Source organism: Bactrocera neohumeralis, chromosome 4, assembly GCF_024586455.1.
Source record: "Bactrocera neohumeralis isolate Rockhampton chromosome 4, APGP_CSIRO_Bneo_wtdbg2-racon-allhic-juicebox.fasta_v2, whole genome shotgun sequence".
Lineage (NCBI taxonomy): Eukaryota > Metazoa > Arthropoda > Insecta > Diptera > Tephritidae > Bactrocera > Bactrocera neohumeralis.
Genome location: NC_065921.1, coordinates 2,250,368 through 2,267,712, shown reverse-complemented (window position 1 = coordinate 2,267,712; position 17,345 = coordinate 2,250,368). Strand labels below are relative to the sequence as shown.

The window sequence follows — 17,345 nt, the reverse complement described above, 5'->3', positions numbered from 1 at the left end:
GTTGTATAGGCATGACGGCTCTTCGACTTTTCCCATTCTGTAGAGCTGGGTTGTGTAAAAGTCTACTTCTCCGAATTTACGACTTGTCCATAAATCTAGACCTTTTATCAGTCTGGCCGTCCATCTGCCGCGACTTTCATTCTCCCATCTTTGTTGCCATGATACTATCGTATCTTTTCTTATTTGTTGTGTTGCGCTCTTGTTATTGCCGGGTGATTTCTTTAGCTCCTACAGCGTTTTCCTTTCATATGCTAGAAGGTCGATTGGAGCATTGCCGCTTATAACTAATATTGCTTCGCCTGATACTGTTCTGTAGGCTGATGCAGCTCTGAGGGCTGCGGTGCGGTACACTCTGGCCACTGCCTTACGCCGGTTTTACTTTTTAAGCGCGTCTGCGCAGATTTCGGCTCCGTATAATAGGACGCTGATTGTCGTCGACCTTAGAAGCTTTCTCTTTTCTTGGCTGGGGCCTCCTATGTTAGTACATATAACAGTTAATTGAACACAACTATTATACACTGTAGCAACATGTTGCAAGAGTATAAATATATATATCTTTTGTATATTGAATTCCATATAACTTAGATCAATTAGATTATTTAAAATATTATATCAAATGACTAATGACTTTTTAGGGTCTGAGAATAAAATATTAAAGATATACCCAAATCACTTGGTTCTGCCTGTAAATACTGCCTTTTGTTAGTACAAAAAAAAAACACTTTTCTAAAAATTCTACTCACTGGCATCTGGATTTACTTTATTACAAATAACTGATAGTGGAAGTTTAAAATATTCAATGACAAGTTTGCGGTTAAATGTGTACCAATATAATGCTATCGATGAAAATCGGATAATTTTGAATGAACGGCACAGTTTATTAAATGTTGTTCATATTTTAATGGTTTATTAGAGTCAAACTTTCCACATAAACCATAATATTCACACACCTGAAATAATGAGATATATATTATAACTACAACCTAGGTATGCTAAAAAAAGGGAAGAATGCCACACAAGCCACCAATGAAATTTGTGAAGTTTATACTATGTTCGGATCGACAACGAAACCATGTTTTCGTGGGAAAAACTGGTTTTCGCACGAAAACTTGTGTTTTCGTCCTTGTAAAATCTGTCAAACGAAAACACAGTTATCTGTGTGTTTTCTACTTGAAACTTACATTTCGCTCATTACAATCGATGCCTGCTCTAGTTTAATCGATGTTTTTGGAAGACATATTTTGCCGGCCCTAAATTGTCACTTGATATTTGTTTACATTCCATATACAAAAACAGCTGTCGCTTGATATTCTCATATTAGGGGAATTCTCTTGCTTTCGCAAAACCTTGCACGGTGCAGAAATTGCAGAATTTTCCTCTTGGTCCAACGGCACAACAACAAACACACGCTGGAAATTATTTGCAAGGGCTATAAATATGTCAGACCAAACCCCACGTTTATTTTCGTGCTGTCATATATCACTAGATTCTGCAATGGGTGCTGTCTTGGCCTTGCATATTTCGGTATAGGATTTTTGCATTTTGTGTCATCGTGCAATCTTGCAATAGCAAGAGAATGCCGCTATTGATAGTTGTCAGCGAAAACTCATCGAAAACACACATTGTCGGTCCGAACGACTTAGATTCCACAACATACAAATGTGTTTTCAAAATGTTTTCAATATCGGTCCGAACATAGTATTATGGAGACAACAAAGGTTCGAACGAACGAAAGGTGATCGAACGATTGATTATACATTTTACTGTCAACAGCTGATGAGATTGAAGCAAGCAATCGAAAAAAATGGCCAGAACTGATGAACAGAAAGGGCTTCGTCTTCCATAAGACAACGCTAGAATACACACATATTTGACGAATCGGCAAAAACTGGGAGAGCTTGGCTGGCAAGCTTTGCTGCATCCACCATATAGCCCTGACCTTGCACCATCGGACTACCATTTGTTTCGGTCAATTCAGAACTCCCTTGATGGAGTAAAGTTGGCTTCAAGAGAAGTCTGTGAAAATTACTTGTCCCGGTTTTTCCCCGAGAAATCAGATAACTTTTACACTAATGGAATAATGCCTTTAGCGAAAAAACGACAAAAAGTGGTATACCAAATATTGGTAAATATTTCGCTCATTAAAGTTCATTATACATAAATATAAAAAAATAAGTTAAAGTTTGATTAGAAATACGGAAAGACTTCCCAATATTTCGGAAATACAAACAATTTTCTCTCAGTGTAATTTCACCAGTGCGGACACCAATACTCTCAAACAAATGAATGTGGAAAATGAAGTTCTGCCGTTGACCATGATGGCAATCTACAATAGATAGAAAGCTACAAATATAGTTTTAAAATTACACCGCGACAGCCAACGTCACCTGGATATGCAACAACAACAGTAAGTAGTTTTTAATCATTTAAAATTTCCACGACTCAAATGTCAATGAACTACGGCACACGTATGCTAACAAAAAGTGGGTGATGAGGTGCAAGGACCTGGGGGCGTGACGCCAGAGCTTACCCCAGAGCATTTAACTGCACGCACAGATCGATTGAGTGCTCGGGGGAGGGAGGCGCTTCGTTGTTTGCCGTTAAATAATTGAAATAACCACACTAATAACCGCAACGAAAACAATAACAGCGACGCGACGGGTGGAATCGGTGGAATAATAGATTGCTCGTATGTTAAATTTAAACCCTTGCAGAACAAATGCCTTGAAAATAGAAATGGCGAATGAGCGGAAGGGCTTTTAAATATTTCAGTGCTTGGCTGGTCGGACATGGGCCGAAGGCTTTTTCTGCGGCAGCACAACAGCTCTTAGTGCACTTTGGAAAAGAACAGAAAATGAGAATAGTTTGAAATTTAACTCAATTATGCGCCACACGAAAGTGTTGCATGCACCTCGCCAACATGTATTCGATTTTTTTCGAGGAAAGTTCAAATCTTTTTGCGTGCGATGTTCCGTGTATGTGTTCCGTTATAGTAACTGTCGACTACTATGTGCCCACCACTGCTTTCCCCCTTCACTTGTGCGATTAACGGTTTTCACGTTGCAACATTACAACGTTGCAAGTTGAAGCTCATTGAAATTGGCTCTTGGAAATTCTTCCTCGGTTGGCGTTCGGTCGCGTGCCAATCGCTTTTGTGGCAAGTTGAATGCAGCTAGGAAAATGTATTCAACAAAAAGGAACCAACAACAATATAACAACAATGAAGTGCAGGGTAATCGAGCTTCGAGTGTTCGCGCTTGCCACCGAATCGGTCACCGTGTAAATGACACGATTGCGGAAGCGGAAGTTGTGCGGCGCAACCATATAAAAAAGAAAGGCGCCACTGCACGTACTCCACCTCTCCCTCCTCCGCACGTGCCGCTCGTCATATGCCATTTGAGTTTCGGCCACATTTCGTATGTGCAGGCATTAATACGAGTAATCACCAGGACGATGCCTGTTTTAAGCAAACCTGCACACTTTCACAATTAATGGGCGTGACACGGAGTGAAACTACGGGCGAATTGTTTGTTCGATTGTGGCAAGAAAACACTCAAGTCCTAATTACACGACTCATTAATACTTTCAATGCACTGTGGGCTATCGGCTGCCCGGTGACAAGATATGTACATATATCTGAAAAAAAAACTTGCGAGTTAATACAGGGTATGTTGGTTGCTGTTCTTACCACAGACATACATACATATGTCGAAGCTGAGTGTGCTTCGCCTTTGATTCGATAATTTAATTAAGAGATGAGCCTCTGGAAATGGTAAAAAATAATCTCATTATAGATATATTAAGTGGTATTTTTTTTGTAAAATTAACCGAAAAATTCTCATTATTTTTGTGGACAATACTTAGAGAGTTTGGAACTACAGAGGTAACCTTATACCAGCATTTTTAAAGTTGCTTTCAAAATTTAAATTCAAGAACTTTATTTTATTTTTCTGAAATATTTTGTAAAAAAAATTGTTTTATATTTGTTGTAAATAAACAAAATGAAACGCAATAATTTCATCACTTCTCTATGAATTGAGCAATTTCGCCCATATTGCGCTCATTTGAACATCTACCGTTGTTTACTCATTGCCGCCATTCACTTGAAGGCGTGAGTTTTCTACAAATCGCAAATCGCTGCGGCATCGGGCTTGTTGCAGTCCCATTAGCACAATTTCTTAACTGCTCCCGTAATGGCTGCTTGTTTTTGTGTAATTCCACTTAATTTACGCCTTACCCTTGCTTGTGAGAGCCTCCTTCATACCTTGAATGGTGTTGACGAATTGCCGAGGAGTTCAATGACATTTCTGGAGCAAATTTTTACGGCAATTACGCATTTCTGGGCTAAAATTAAAGGCTGTTAAAGCGGCTAGAGTTCGCTAAGTTCGAAATTAAGATTTGTAGAAACAATTTTATGCTATTAGAGAACATAAAATAATAATTTATATAGCATACAACTCAATCATGATAGACTATAACACTTGTTGCTTGTCTTTTGAAAGGCGGTTTTGTCAGAAAACGTAGAGTGCTGCATGTTTTCTGGTTACGGTTATGTAGGCGCGCTTGTCGCGGAAATGGGTGCTCGAATTGATTTCGCAAACTTTTTCGCCGATTCGCTGTGCCGCTTTCTCTCGCTGTGGTTTACTAAACTACAATAATGCCTAAAAGTATGCAGCATATGCCACAATTGATTTCTTACTGATATATCGCATCAATAATTATATACGAATATACGTATGAGCATTTCTTGCTGAATCCACGAAACCAAAAAAATTACACATGCTTATAGATGTGATCATAAGTCATTAACAATTAATTGGCATCACATCATATCGTTCGCTCATGATATCACATCGCTTGGTAACCTGGCTTGATGTTCTTACATGGACTGCCCTAGAAGATTAATTTAGCGTTTTTATTGTTTTTTTTTTTCACCGATTTAAACAGCGTTTGCTCATCGAAAAACAGCTCCTTAGCAGAGCATTTCAGTTTAAAAAAAAATTATATTCGGAGGTGTAGAAAAGCGTTTTCGGATATTTGTAGGCTCTGATGGGTGGCCACAGTCATGTACGTAAATATGATTCCATAAATTCTGCACACACATGTTCATATTTCCTTAAGCTAAGTTTACTTACATTTATCTATTTATTTTGTAGTTCAAAGTGTCATCAGGCAAATCAAATAAATCTACTAATATAATTTATTAGCACACGAAATTTTTGGAACAACAGCCCTCTTCTCCCGCTATTGCGACCCGCGCTTTGCTTTGCTTGAATACCAAAAGTTTTCGCGGGTGTTAAAGACTGTCGACACGCAAAGTAAAAGTGCAAGCCGAGACATTAGCTAAGGTGTCTGTGCTGAATACTCAGCAGTTAGCGCTTCCGGTATTCCCTATGAATATACATAACTACATATATATTCCATATTTCTGATGTATAAATTTATTTGTGTTTTTCGTTTAGTTATGTTGTCGCTTACAGTGTTCTTCGGCTATTGAAAAGGGAATAAAAAACATATGATTTTTCCTTGAATGGATATGTGGACAGGATCAAAGAAATTTGATTTCAATGTATGCAACCTTATTAACACTACCGGGAAGAAGAATTCAATGGATTTCATAATGTTGTCGTTAATAGAAACTAATCTAAATATTCTCTACTGTTTTAAGGATATATTTTAAACAGTTGACGGTATGTTAAACTTTTCTTTGAAACACTTCTTATAGCTTTTTTTACCTTATTGTGAACTTTTCCTTCTGTTCCTTTTGTGAAATGTGCGCAATTTTTCAGTTGTTGCTCTATTTGAAAAAGTTTTTGTCATAAATAAATTAGCGCTGGTTTTATTTCCGTATTTAATGGTACGTAAACAGAACTCAGCTTTTGTTGTTGTGTGAACTCGAAACTAGGTAACTGCCAAAATAAGTTTCGGTGAGAACATTTCTTCGATATTAATACAACCAAATAAGTTTATGAGTATATATTTTAATAACTTTAAGCGGTAACGGTCGCTCATTTTCAGTGGAAAAAATGCAATAAATTAAATGATTAGTAATATCTATTGTCTATGTTATACTGTTTAAGTCGACATAAAGAGGACTAACCACTATGTGTATCTTTCGATATACGATTCTTAATTTTATACATCTATAGGACTTTACCTCGACCAACATATCATACAGCTATATTCTGTGATAAGGGTATATACATACATACATATGATTCCTACGCCATCTTGAACTCTCAACTACTTTCCTACAACTATTAAGCACACTTATGAATTCACTAGTGGCTCTCCCTTCGCATCGTCCCACACAGGAAAGCGTTCCTTACCGCGCTCGGTGTCGTTTTGGTATTCATATCCCGGGTCGATAGTGCGATCAAAGCCAGCTCGCTTGACACGCTTCACACGCCTATGTGGTGTGAGCGAGTCCCGTGGCACCTCCTGTTATCATAAGTAAACAAATTTCGTAAAATTGTGAAGCAAGAAATCTGGTGTACTCACCTCGACTAGACGCAGAATTGGCCAAGCAGCACCGGGGCCACCAAACAGTGGCTCGGCGTCCGTTTGCTCCGGCCCGTCGATAAGGCAGATGCACAAGCAAAGCAAAAGTAGCACGAAGCTCGCGGCGGATTTCATAATTGTTCTATTTGCAGTGTCTTTAAGCAATGAATAGAATATGCTTTGTGCCAGCGTACAATTACTGTGTGCTCAATTCACTTTCACTGGTGGTTCCACATGCGATCGTCTACACTTGGACACTAAACTGACAGAGAGAAGTTTTTTCTAAAATAAAATTGTATGCATAATTATTTTCTCTAAGAATCACACACACACAGCCACTGTTTGTTTATATGCTTCTTCAACTAATTTCTTGTATTTCATTAAATGTTTTTCTTTCTATTTCTGTGTTTCCATTTGTTTTCGTTTCTAGTCGAATTTCATTCGCCATGGCGCCGCAGCAGGCGTTGGGGGTGGTGTGTTGTTGTTGTCGTATGTATTGCGCGACATTTCTCAGCTGAAATACAAAACATCGATTTGAACAGATGTTTTCGAGAGAGCAACCATGCCGCATTCTCCCTGCGCCGAGTTGAGGAACTGAGAGATCATATGATCAGTGTCAGCTGTTGATCGCTGAAACGAAAGTGTTTAAACATTGTTGTTATTGCATATGTATAAAGAGAAATGTGTATTCTCTTCTATATTTATGGGGCACATATGCGTCTACAAATGCAAACAGGGTGTTGGTGATTGCTGTTCTGATCTCTAATGAAGAAAAGAATATTTAAAAAAAACATTAAGTTAAATAATATTAAACATTTTGGCTTGAATTTTTGACGATTTTATGAATCTTGAATCGGTAGGTTAAAATATATTGATTATTCTTGAGTGATTTCGGGACTAAATACGAGGGTTGACGTCTTTTGGGGACTTCTATATTTCATTTCTTTTTGCATGGTTTAAAATAGATTTCTGAGATATAAACTACACTGAGTTGTTATGGGAAGTGACATACAAAAGTGATTTTTCATTTCAATTTGCTGTTAAAATAATGTTAAAAATACCCAAAAGTTAAAAAGACCCGAAAGTGTAGCTCGGAAGAAGCAGTTATCGAAATGTAATTCACTTTGCAAAGTTACTTATAGCCGGTCCGTTGTGGTAATAACTATAAACTCCTAACTACTGGATCATAAGATCCTTACACCCCGTCACAAATTTGTTGAGTCAGCTAATATATGTAAGTTTCGGCTATGTCTTCAGGTTCGTCGAAAGGTAAGATTACCGAGATGTTCCAGCCTTAGCCTTACAAAGGCTGGAGTAATGAAGGAGATAGGCCTGGATATTTCTACCTCATTCTCTTTCATACAATTTTGATAACTAATGTCCGACAAGATATTAAGCCTTACCGCATGAATGCCTATTGGACAGAATAGTAAGATCTCATACAGGACAGAAGACAGAACTTCCACAATTGCGGCGAGATGAACTTTGGTCAAGGCATGTAGTTCAGTATGTCTCAAACGTTCTTCACTAGGCTAGAAGGTTCTCGCAGTCGCACAGAAAAACTCCCACTCCAACCTTCCCCCTTAGCTTCGACCTATCCGCTCACTGCGTTTCTTCACCAGTGACTTCTTCCCATCCATACCTTCCTCGTAGGTATGTGGGCAGAGAAAAAGCTGTACCGAGTGGCCTCTGCGACGCACTGATCCAAGTTTCCAGAAATCCAGTTGTAGAAGAAAGAATTGTCCTCCAACTCCTTTACATACCCAGCTTCTTTGAGCCTTAGAGCAGACCTCGCAACTATACACCTACCGGCAAAGGCCACCAGTGCTATGTTTTAAATGCCAACAAGTGTTATTGTTGGTGTAGGTCGTAGTGCACTAGAGATGCCACCAGAAAATATACTCGGCTTGACTACGGTTTCATGGAACACAACACTACCTTTGGTGAGAGTCCCCACCGTGCAAGAAAAAAATCTACTTTTAAAACTTATTTCACATTCTTTGCGTGCCTCTTTCTGTAATTACTTTGGATTGGATGGTATGAATCTACTTGGCACTCCGGATGACACCTCAAGCGTTTCATGTATTTTACCGCAATTTTTGGTGAACGCAGTGTTCATCAGTTAGGTCTTGAGATTAATGGGGACCCCTCACAATTGGTTGCTAAGCTGGGAAATATCAATATTAAGCGCGCTTTGGAGGAATAGTGAATGCGCTCGTATGAGACAGAAATAAAATAAGAATCTGAAATTTGATTTTACTCCAGTATTTTTGGACTTCTACTGATCTTAACTATATGAGCTACTAACAAAATTAAAATTTCTTTCATATAGGAACATACATATGCTCAAACTATTCAGATTTGAATTTGATATATATGTATGCAAAAACATCCCCGAAGTATGAAACATATTTTAATGAAGAGCAAGAGGTCATTTAAATTATACATTGTTGATAATTTTTAAAGAATCCCCATTTTCAGTCTTTATGTGATAATTTGCAGCGCGGCTTATTGATAATCTTTTGCCCAAGCTGGGAAGGGACTTTCAATTTGGGGATTTTTTCCATATTTCAATTCTGCATATAAAAGCATTATAAATATTTGCGGTATCTGTTGCAGAGCAAACATTCGGAATTGAATTCACAGTCTGTTCGGTATAAACACTCGAAAGAAAAAATCACAAAAATGTCCTTGAAAGTATTGATTTTATTTGGCCTTTTGAGCGCAGTTCTAGCTTTCCCCAGAGATGATCGACAGGATCCGTGGCGCCAAGTAAGTAGACCATTTGACCCTTGTATCAATCCAAAATAAAAAAAATAAATATTTATGATAACGTTCTCTTTATCAGAACCCACAGCCGCCCCAAAGACAGCCTCAGTTCAATTTACAGGGAGGTGGTAGTCCTAAACAAGGCATAGATTTGAGCCTTGACACACGTGTGCCCGTCTGGCAAAGCCCCAATGGTCGACACGAATTCGATGCCACTGGACAGTACTCGCAACATTTGGGCGGACGATATGGCAATAGCCCTCCTAATTGGGGAGTGGGTGGCCAGTACACTTTTAGGTTTTAAATCTACTGCAAAATGAATATCATTGTATTAAATTATACTTAAAGTGTTAACAGTTATAAAAGTTTTAATGTCATTAAAAAATTAATAAAGAAGTAAACCAGTTTTAGATACTATTTTCCATTTTGTTGAGAATATTGCTCGTCGTTCGTCGGAGTCTTGAGTTCCAATTCTTTCATATTACAGTGTATAAAGAGCGATTTCCTTCCTCTAAAATATATTTGTGAAATTATTCAATTTGACGAGGTAGTAAAAGTGCTTGAGTTGAAAATTATGTGTGTTAAGAAATGGCATTCGTACTGGACTCGTCCGTCCTCCACCTTATTCTCCTGATTTAGTTTCAGATAGTCGAACAGAAACAGAAGACAATAATGGTCCATGAGTAGTAAAGCTCAACAAATGGTCGCAAAGCCATGATTGACGCCTCGAAAGGTTATGCTGAGTGTTTAATGGGATTAGAAAGGAATCGTCCACTACGAGTTTTGATGCATCCACCATATAGTCCTGACCTTGACCATGTTTCGGTCAATGCAGAACACCCTTAATGGAGTAAAGTTGACCTCAAGAGTAGCCTGTGAAAATGACTCGTCGCAGTTTTTCGCCGAGAAAAAATTACAAAAAGAGGTCAGCCAAAATGGTACCAGTTTAGGAATTGCATTAATTGTTCAAATATTAACTAAACCTACCATGCTAAAAAAATTCACTTGAAACTGTTCCTTTTCCACAATCTGAGCGGATAGTAAAGGTGTTCACGAGGTTGGAATTATAACTATGGAGTTTGAAGCTATATGTTATGTTTGAAAAAGTCTAAACTTTTGTAAAAATTTAAAATATTTTACAAAAGGTCCGATGTACTCACTTATAATTCCAATATTTCCTTCGCTTTGGCTATAACACCAAGGCGTTGAAGCCAGTTATGCTACCAACATAGAACGAATAGAGTAAAATTCACGCAAAAAATATTTACGTGTATACAAAAGTGGCGTCTAATAAAATGACGAAACCTTCAACGAGTTGACTTATTCCGGAAGGTCAGTAATCTTAAAAACAAATAAATAATTAATGTAAACAAAGTGTGTAAATACCGTCTCTTTATTAATTGACGAGACTAATGGAAATCCCATCGATGATAAGCATTACTGATGAATTGATAAAACACCAAAGCAATAAATCTATTAATTAAATGAAAAAAGATTTTCTTCATAAAAAGCAAATCATGATGAAGATAACGTTTTTAGCAGCGGCTATGTCGAAACACACACACACACACCGCTGCGGTCGCCTCTCCTAGGAATATTTCAGATTTATGAACCCAAATTCAGCATGTGTCTATGTGCGGTTGCTTTTCGTTTTTTGTTTTTATTTTAAGTGAAACGAATTGTTGTGTATACAATTGACAATTAACCTTCTAGGAAACAGTCAAGAACCTCACTCGCGCCCTCTGCCCGCCGACGGACACGGTATGCGCTCGGACGCTGCGTTGCAGGGGCGAAACGGTAGACATTATGGCGATCACAGCGCACATCAGCGGTGAACATGTTTGGCTCTCACTTCTTCTTACTTTTGTTTATTGTGAAGAAACACCTCGAATGCCAACAGAAGCTTTGGTTAACAAGAAAAAATACTCTTGGGCGTGAACGCGCATTTGTACAATTTTGAAGTTTTTTACGACAAACGAGGAATTTAACGAATTACTTGCCGTAATTGCTGTACATTTTTAACGGTGTTCAAAGTGTCAAAGCTTTGCTAGGTTGAGTGATGAGCTGCGATGATGAAGTGGCTGAGTGTGATAAGTCGATGACTAAACAATGACTCCAATCGGTTGGAATTTTAAATTGCATCGTCTCTTAATTAAAACTCATAGCTTGAAACCAAAAAAAAAAATAATGATACATTGGGGTGTACATACTTCCATATGTACATAGGAACAGCTGGTCTGAAGTTATCGCTTTGTGGTAGGTTGAAGGCTGTTCTTTAAGGGTCTCAGAAATTTAGTGTTTAAAAACTAACTTTAGCAGAGGATTTAAAATTGAACAAGAAAACACGTTAACACCGGAAAGTTTTCCATACAACAACTATGTTTTGATCGGTCAGTTTGTATGGCAGCTATTGACTTTAGTGGTCGAACCTCGGCAGTTCCGATAAATGAGCCGTTTCTTGAAGAAAAAAAAATTGTATAAAATTCCAGATGAATTTTTAATGAATCGAGAGACTAGCTGGCGTATATACGGACAGACGGACATGTACAAAATTAATATAAGTCAAGCTCCATTCGCTATTGAACCATGTCGACTCATCCGCTAGAGCAAAACACTTGTAGAATTTTGTAAAATGCTTTCGTATGAGTGCCAAAGAACATCACTTTGAATGGAGTTTTGGTTGAAACACCGATGGATTACATTACAGCGATTGGACTGGCATACAAAATAAACAAACAAAAAAGTAAAAAATTAAAGTCTGTTCAGAAAGATAGCGCTAAAATCACTCAAGGCATCTTCATACCAAGGCATCTAGCCATGCTACATACCTACTACATACATACATATTTATTTATAAAAGGTCGTATAAATGTAAAATTGAAGACGATCCCTCTTACCTACCTATTTCACAATGCGTGGGAATTGAGCGAATGCAAAGTGTTGAGAAAGATTTCTGTGATTTTCCGACGATTTGAAAATGTCGATTTCACATCACACAGAAAAGGAGCAGTCAATTAAATGCAGCGGGGGTAGACATGCGAAGCGGCGTCTTAAACTGATGCCGATTGGCGATTGCCGGGCTGATATGGAGTTGCAAGCATCGCTGCACATTCGTTATTCGGTTTCCCTAAGTTTAATGGTTCGGTTATTTTATTGCGATTGACGCTGCCAAATTAATTGAACTGACAAGTGTATGTACATTTACTGTTATTGTGAACTAACCAAACTAAAGTGGGTGTGTGGAAATACGTTCAATATATACTCGTTTTATTTGCGAGTGCTTTGCATTGTCGAACTATTTCTGCTGGAAATGCTCCCAAAGCTTTCCCCATTGGCATTGGCGTTTGCCTAATTCTTCATCTATTTTGTAGACTACACTCGTTGTTTAATAAATCAAAGCAAATAAAGACTGAAGATGTTAGGGTGGCACTGTCACATCGTTCTGGGATCCTCCAAAATGGCATGCAGAGTCACATGAGTTCAAGCATGGGGCTTCATAGCCTTTGGACAAGTGAGCCGTATTTAAGTGATTAAGGAATCACTTTACCAGCCCTCGTTTCAAGCGATCGATTTCGTAGGGTCTCTTAATATAATAAATTTTATGTTGTGTATTTCAATCAATAGAAAATAGTCGCAGAAAAATCCGCTGAATTAAATAAATAAATGCACACACACACATATGCACATACCGCATTCAAGTGCAGCGGTGGAGTTGTCCCAAACGACGCTTGAGTGCAAGAATCGTTTAGTTGGCGGAAAAATTTCTCCTCGCCATGCTATAAATCAAGTACAAATCACTTGACCTCCTACAACGTAAAGTCTCTTACTTTTTGCTGCCGTTGTCGCTCCCGCTGCACCCCTCTAATTTCCACCAGTCGAACAATGGATGGTGGTGCGATTGGTGACGGCATGTTTTTGCTGTTTGCTGTTATGTGTTGTTGTTGCTCACATTGACAGTGATATCGCAAAGCGGCGAAGTGACTGCCATTTAAGCCAAGTTACGAGCGCTGGCTTAACGGCGGCCGAGGGAGCGCTTTGCGCCGCTTGTCGCTGCCTTAGTTCAAATTTGCCAATTTACATAGAAAAATATTGACACAAACAAACAATTTATCTTGCAATTTATTTGCAATTTGGACCAGAGTGCTTCCCATTGCGGAACAGATTAGACCACCATCGCCATTTGCCAGCCCGGCCGCCTGCCATAGCCACACAACCACAGCCACAACCGCTGCCACCAATTATGCGACGGCGTTCTGCTGACGATTTGTCGCACCGACACGCCGCGGCCGGGGTGTCCGATGGCAAATGCTAAACGCGGCTGTTGGCAATTGAACTTTGTGTGGTGTTGTGTGGTGGCGACTCCTGTGGTTGCGGTAGCAATTGGGTTTGCAGCAACAACGAGGCGTCAGCAGCAGCACTCAACCCAGCGTGGTAAAAGTCATTTTGACATGCCCAATTTTTGCGTTCGGTTTGCTTTGTAAGCATTTTTAATCACACACTAACACGCTGACGCTCTGTTCTATTTGTTAATATTTACGTTCGGCATTTCCACTGCAATCTGTTTTTTTTTCAAACTTAATTATTTTCTACAAGCGACCTTCTGGTTTTAATTTCATTTGTCACGGCTCGCACGAGTATTGGGTGTAGTTATTGTTGTATATTCGACATTTGATGGGTTCGTCATGGTGTATTTTTGACCGTCGGTTATTTTACTGAGAGACTGAAGCCAACAGTTGGATAAGGAGCACCAATAAATTTGAAAATATTTGTTTATTTGTAAAATGTTTTATTTGAATGGCCAGGTCTAGCATTGGCATCCTTCATACCAAAAATATTGCGTAGCCGAAAAAATCTTTTCATATTTCTAATAAAAATTCATTTTTTTTTTATTTATAGTGAACTTTAATGAACCAAATATCTATCATATTGGTCGACCAGTTTTCGGCATTTTTTCGCCAGAGACATTATTCCATCAGTGTAAAACTTTTCTGGTTTCTCGGAGAAAAACTGCTTAAGGTAGTAGTCTGGTAACTTGGCTTCAAAAAATCGAAATATTTTTTTTTTTTTGCTTAATTTGAAAGCACAATATCTTGAGAATATACTGTGAAAATTTCATACAGAAATTAGAAATATTTCGGGAGTTAAAATCAGTTTCCTAGAGCGCCTCGGAGTTCTTTCTCTCGGAGTTGTTGAACCTTAAATGTGTTTTTCTCAAAACATTGTTTTTCTGGTCGGCCCTAATTTTTTGTCTACTGAACCGATTTCATTCAAATTTTAACAGGTTCTACACACTTATACTCCTCGTCGGTACTAACGAGAATTTTTTTCACCCCTAACTTTTTATTTTACAACCCTTTCTTTGCTAAAATAAAAGGACTTTTTAAGTCCGCCATTTTGTTATTTACTCTTGAAATTCAACTTGAGTAGTTCCGACCAAAATGACATGTCTATAGATTAAGAATAATCAAGAATATTTGATTTCAGATAACGTCAAGAGCCAAAATCACCCGGGCCACCCACGTGCATTTTTTTGAGGTTCCAACTTCGAGTGACAATAATAATAGTAATAAAGTATTAAATTTTTTCAAATAATTTTTTTTTATATTTTCAATATGTAAATAAAAACACTCTAAATATTCAAGATAATTCATTTTTTATTTCATATAAAAAACCACCTTCTAAAGAAGTCATGAAAATGGGCATAAGTTACCAGACTACTACCTTAAAGGACTTTTCTTGAAGCCCCCTTTACTCCATTAAGAGAGTTCTGTATTGACCGAAACAAATGGCAGTCCGATGGTGCAAGGTCAGGGCTATATGGTGGATGCAGCAAAGCTTCCCAGCCAAGCTCTCCTAGTTTTTGCCGATTCATCAAAGATGTATGTGGTCTAGCATTGTCCTGATGGAAGACGAAGCCCTTTCTGTTGATCAGCTTTGCCGTTTTTTTCGATTGCTTGCTTCAATCTCATCAGTTGTTGACAGTAAAATGAAGATCGTTTGACCAGGCTGGAGCAGCTCATAGTATATGACTCTTTTCCAATCCCACCAAACACTCAGCATAACCTTTCGTGGCGTCAATCCTGGCTTTGCGACCATTTGTTGAGCTTCACCACGCTTGGACCATGATCTTTTTCGCACATTATTGTCGTATTCGATCCACTTTTCGTCTCTGATTACCATTCGCTTCAGAAATAGTTCGGTTTTATTTCGTTTCAGCAAAGAATCGCAGATGTTAATTTGGTCCATTAAATTTTTTAAATGGTTCAAAACTGTTTGATGATGAATGTTAAGTTCCTTAGCGATGGCTAAGTCACATGGCCGCTTATGTGACCGTCCGGGTCAATCTTTTCCATAATTTCATCCACGTTTTCACATCGAAATTTCGATAATAATAGATATTGTGTCATCTCTAAATACTGGATCGTTCATTAAAGAACTTAGTTTGATGACAACAATCGATTTTATTGAATTTTTTCGCAGCCAACTTCACCCTTAAACACTTTGCAGCTGATATAGTAAGACTTCTTTGTTTATTTACCGTTTTAATATGCAGTTCAAACTAGACGAAAATGCCAAAATTAGTTTACGTTCAGACAATTTCAATCTTGAATTGTCGAACAACAGCCGGAGAGATTGCTGAATGATTAGAAGAAAATTATTTAGTGAACGACCAAATGATAGCATAGCTTTTCTTATACATCAGGGTGGACGCTTCAACAAAAATATATATCTCCATCATAGAGATCCACATTTTATTAGCAGTACTTATGTCGTGTATGCAATTTATGAGTGAATCATACGAAGAAAATTCACCTCATAGTTACGTGGAAGGCGATAAGCAGGTCGCGACTCATCTTACAAGTTGATAGCAACCATATATATATGTATATATTCGTTCTACTCATGATTGATTTCACGGGAATCCCAGGGCACATTCGAATACTGATATATACACATATAGTAGGTACATACATAGAAATGTGTGGCGAGACCGTGAATTGTGAGATCGCATCAATAAGCGAGCAGTTTGATATCAACAACTGACTGAATAACAGCACAAGTGCCGCTGAATAATTTTCAAGAAGCTTTAATTCAATTTTCTTAGTAAAATATAATTAAAATGTTCGAACTGAGCAAAATACTTTTTGTAACGCTTTTGCTTTTTATCCTTCTACTCGCTTTGACCAGCGCGCGGTATGCAGGCGGCGAGCACGAGTACAGGAGAGTGGGATCTGTGAGTCCAATTGGAATATTACACAATCAATTACTTGCATAACTAACGGTTCTACTATTTTTACACTCACACAATTACTAATAGATATTCCAACCGGAACCAGACCCGACCATATTTCGTCCCACTATTGAGAGTGCACAAGTCAGTGGCGCACCAGCCATGGAGCTCGATAACGGTATGGACTATATGGAATGATTATATAATATCGCTGATGGATGGCGGTCAATGACCCTACTTTGCACGGCGGAAAGTATTTAGCGCAAGCTGTTTGCCGTTATAATTTCACGAATGCCCCTATGTGAAGAGATTACGTCGTAATGGTACAAATATTATTAAGACAAAGTGTAGTTAATGTTCACCTAAATGCCAGAATTTCATAAGCACTCTTCTATGCTTGTATGTATGTATTTATGCGCTTATTTAATATAGTTCGGCGATTACTCAGCTGTTTTAGCGAGCCTTGCGTTGACACTAATGCATTTTTAATGAATTGTCGAAAGTGATTTTAATCTACAAGAAATTATGTTTTCGACTTTCTTTGCGCCAACGCACTCACAGCACACACACGCATGCGTGCATAAAAATAATGCTCGGCCTCTATGCCGCTTCGTTGACAAATTAGCGGTGAGAAAAGCTCTTGAAATGCGCTTAATTAGCAATGACATTAGGAAAATCTTTTTCTTGCGGGTTTCTTCTGCGCTTTGCTGTTGCTGTTGTTGTCGCTAAAGTGTCACAAACAATGGCTGAGGTGCAAAAGTGGTGCGAGACTATGCGCCGCCTAGGCGGGAGCTGACAAAAACGTCAAAGATGACAGTTAAATCAAGAAGCAAAGGCCGATGGA

At 38.4% G+C, this 17,345-nt stretch overlaps 2 protein-coding genes and 1 long non-coding RNA gene across 5 annotated transcripts; 2 read left to right on the top strand and 1 right to left on the bottom strand.

Moving 5' to 3' along the window:
• Window positions 1-5,961: 5,961 nt before the first annotated feature.
• Window positions 5,962-7,173, bottom strand: LOC126756359 (uncharacterized). 3 transcript variants are annotated; one of them, XM_050469365.1, is made up of 3 exons: window positions 6,835-7,173; window positions 6,502-6,763; window positions 5,962-6,441 (listed from the first exon to the last, which is right to left on the bottom strand). In XM_050469365.1, exons 2-3 carry the CDS (start codon window positions 6,634-6,636, stop codon window positions 6,271-6,273), a joined length of 306 nt encoding a protein of 101 aa, XP_050325322.1. In that variant the 5' UTR covers window positions 6,637-6,763; window positions 6,835-7,173; the 3' UTR covers window positions 5,962-6,270. The 3 variants fall into 3 exon arrangements, with proteins under 3 accessions (XP_050325322.1, XP_050325323.1, XP_050325321.1); XM_050469366.1 differs by having other exon boundaries at window positions 6,502-6,758; XM_050469364.1 differs by having other exon boundaries at window positions 6,502-7,173.
• A 1,934-nt stretch (window positions 7,174-9,107) lies between these two features.
• On the top strand, window positions 9,108-9,680 carry LOC126756358 (diptericin A-like). Its single transcript, XM_050469363.1, has 2 exons — window positions 9,108-9,273; window positions 9,350-9,680. Exons 1-2 carry the CDS (start codon window positions 9,187-9,189, stop codon window positions 9,572-9,574), a joined length of 312 nt encoding a protein of 103 aa, XP_050325320.1. The 5' UTR covers window positions 9,108-9,186; the 3' UTR covers window positions 9,575-9,680.
• A 6,622-nt stretch (window positions 9,681-16,302) lies between these two features.
• On the top strand, window positions 16,303-16,973 carry LOC126756360 (uncharacterized). The gene is made up of 2 exons (XR_007666575.1): window positions 16,303-16,504; window positions 16,589-16,973. It is a non-coding gene; the product is annotated as an uncharacterized LOC126756360 (long non-coding RNA).
• The last annotated feature ends 372 nt before the right edge of the window (window positions 16,974-17,345 follow it).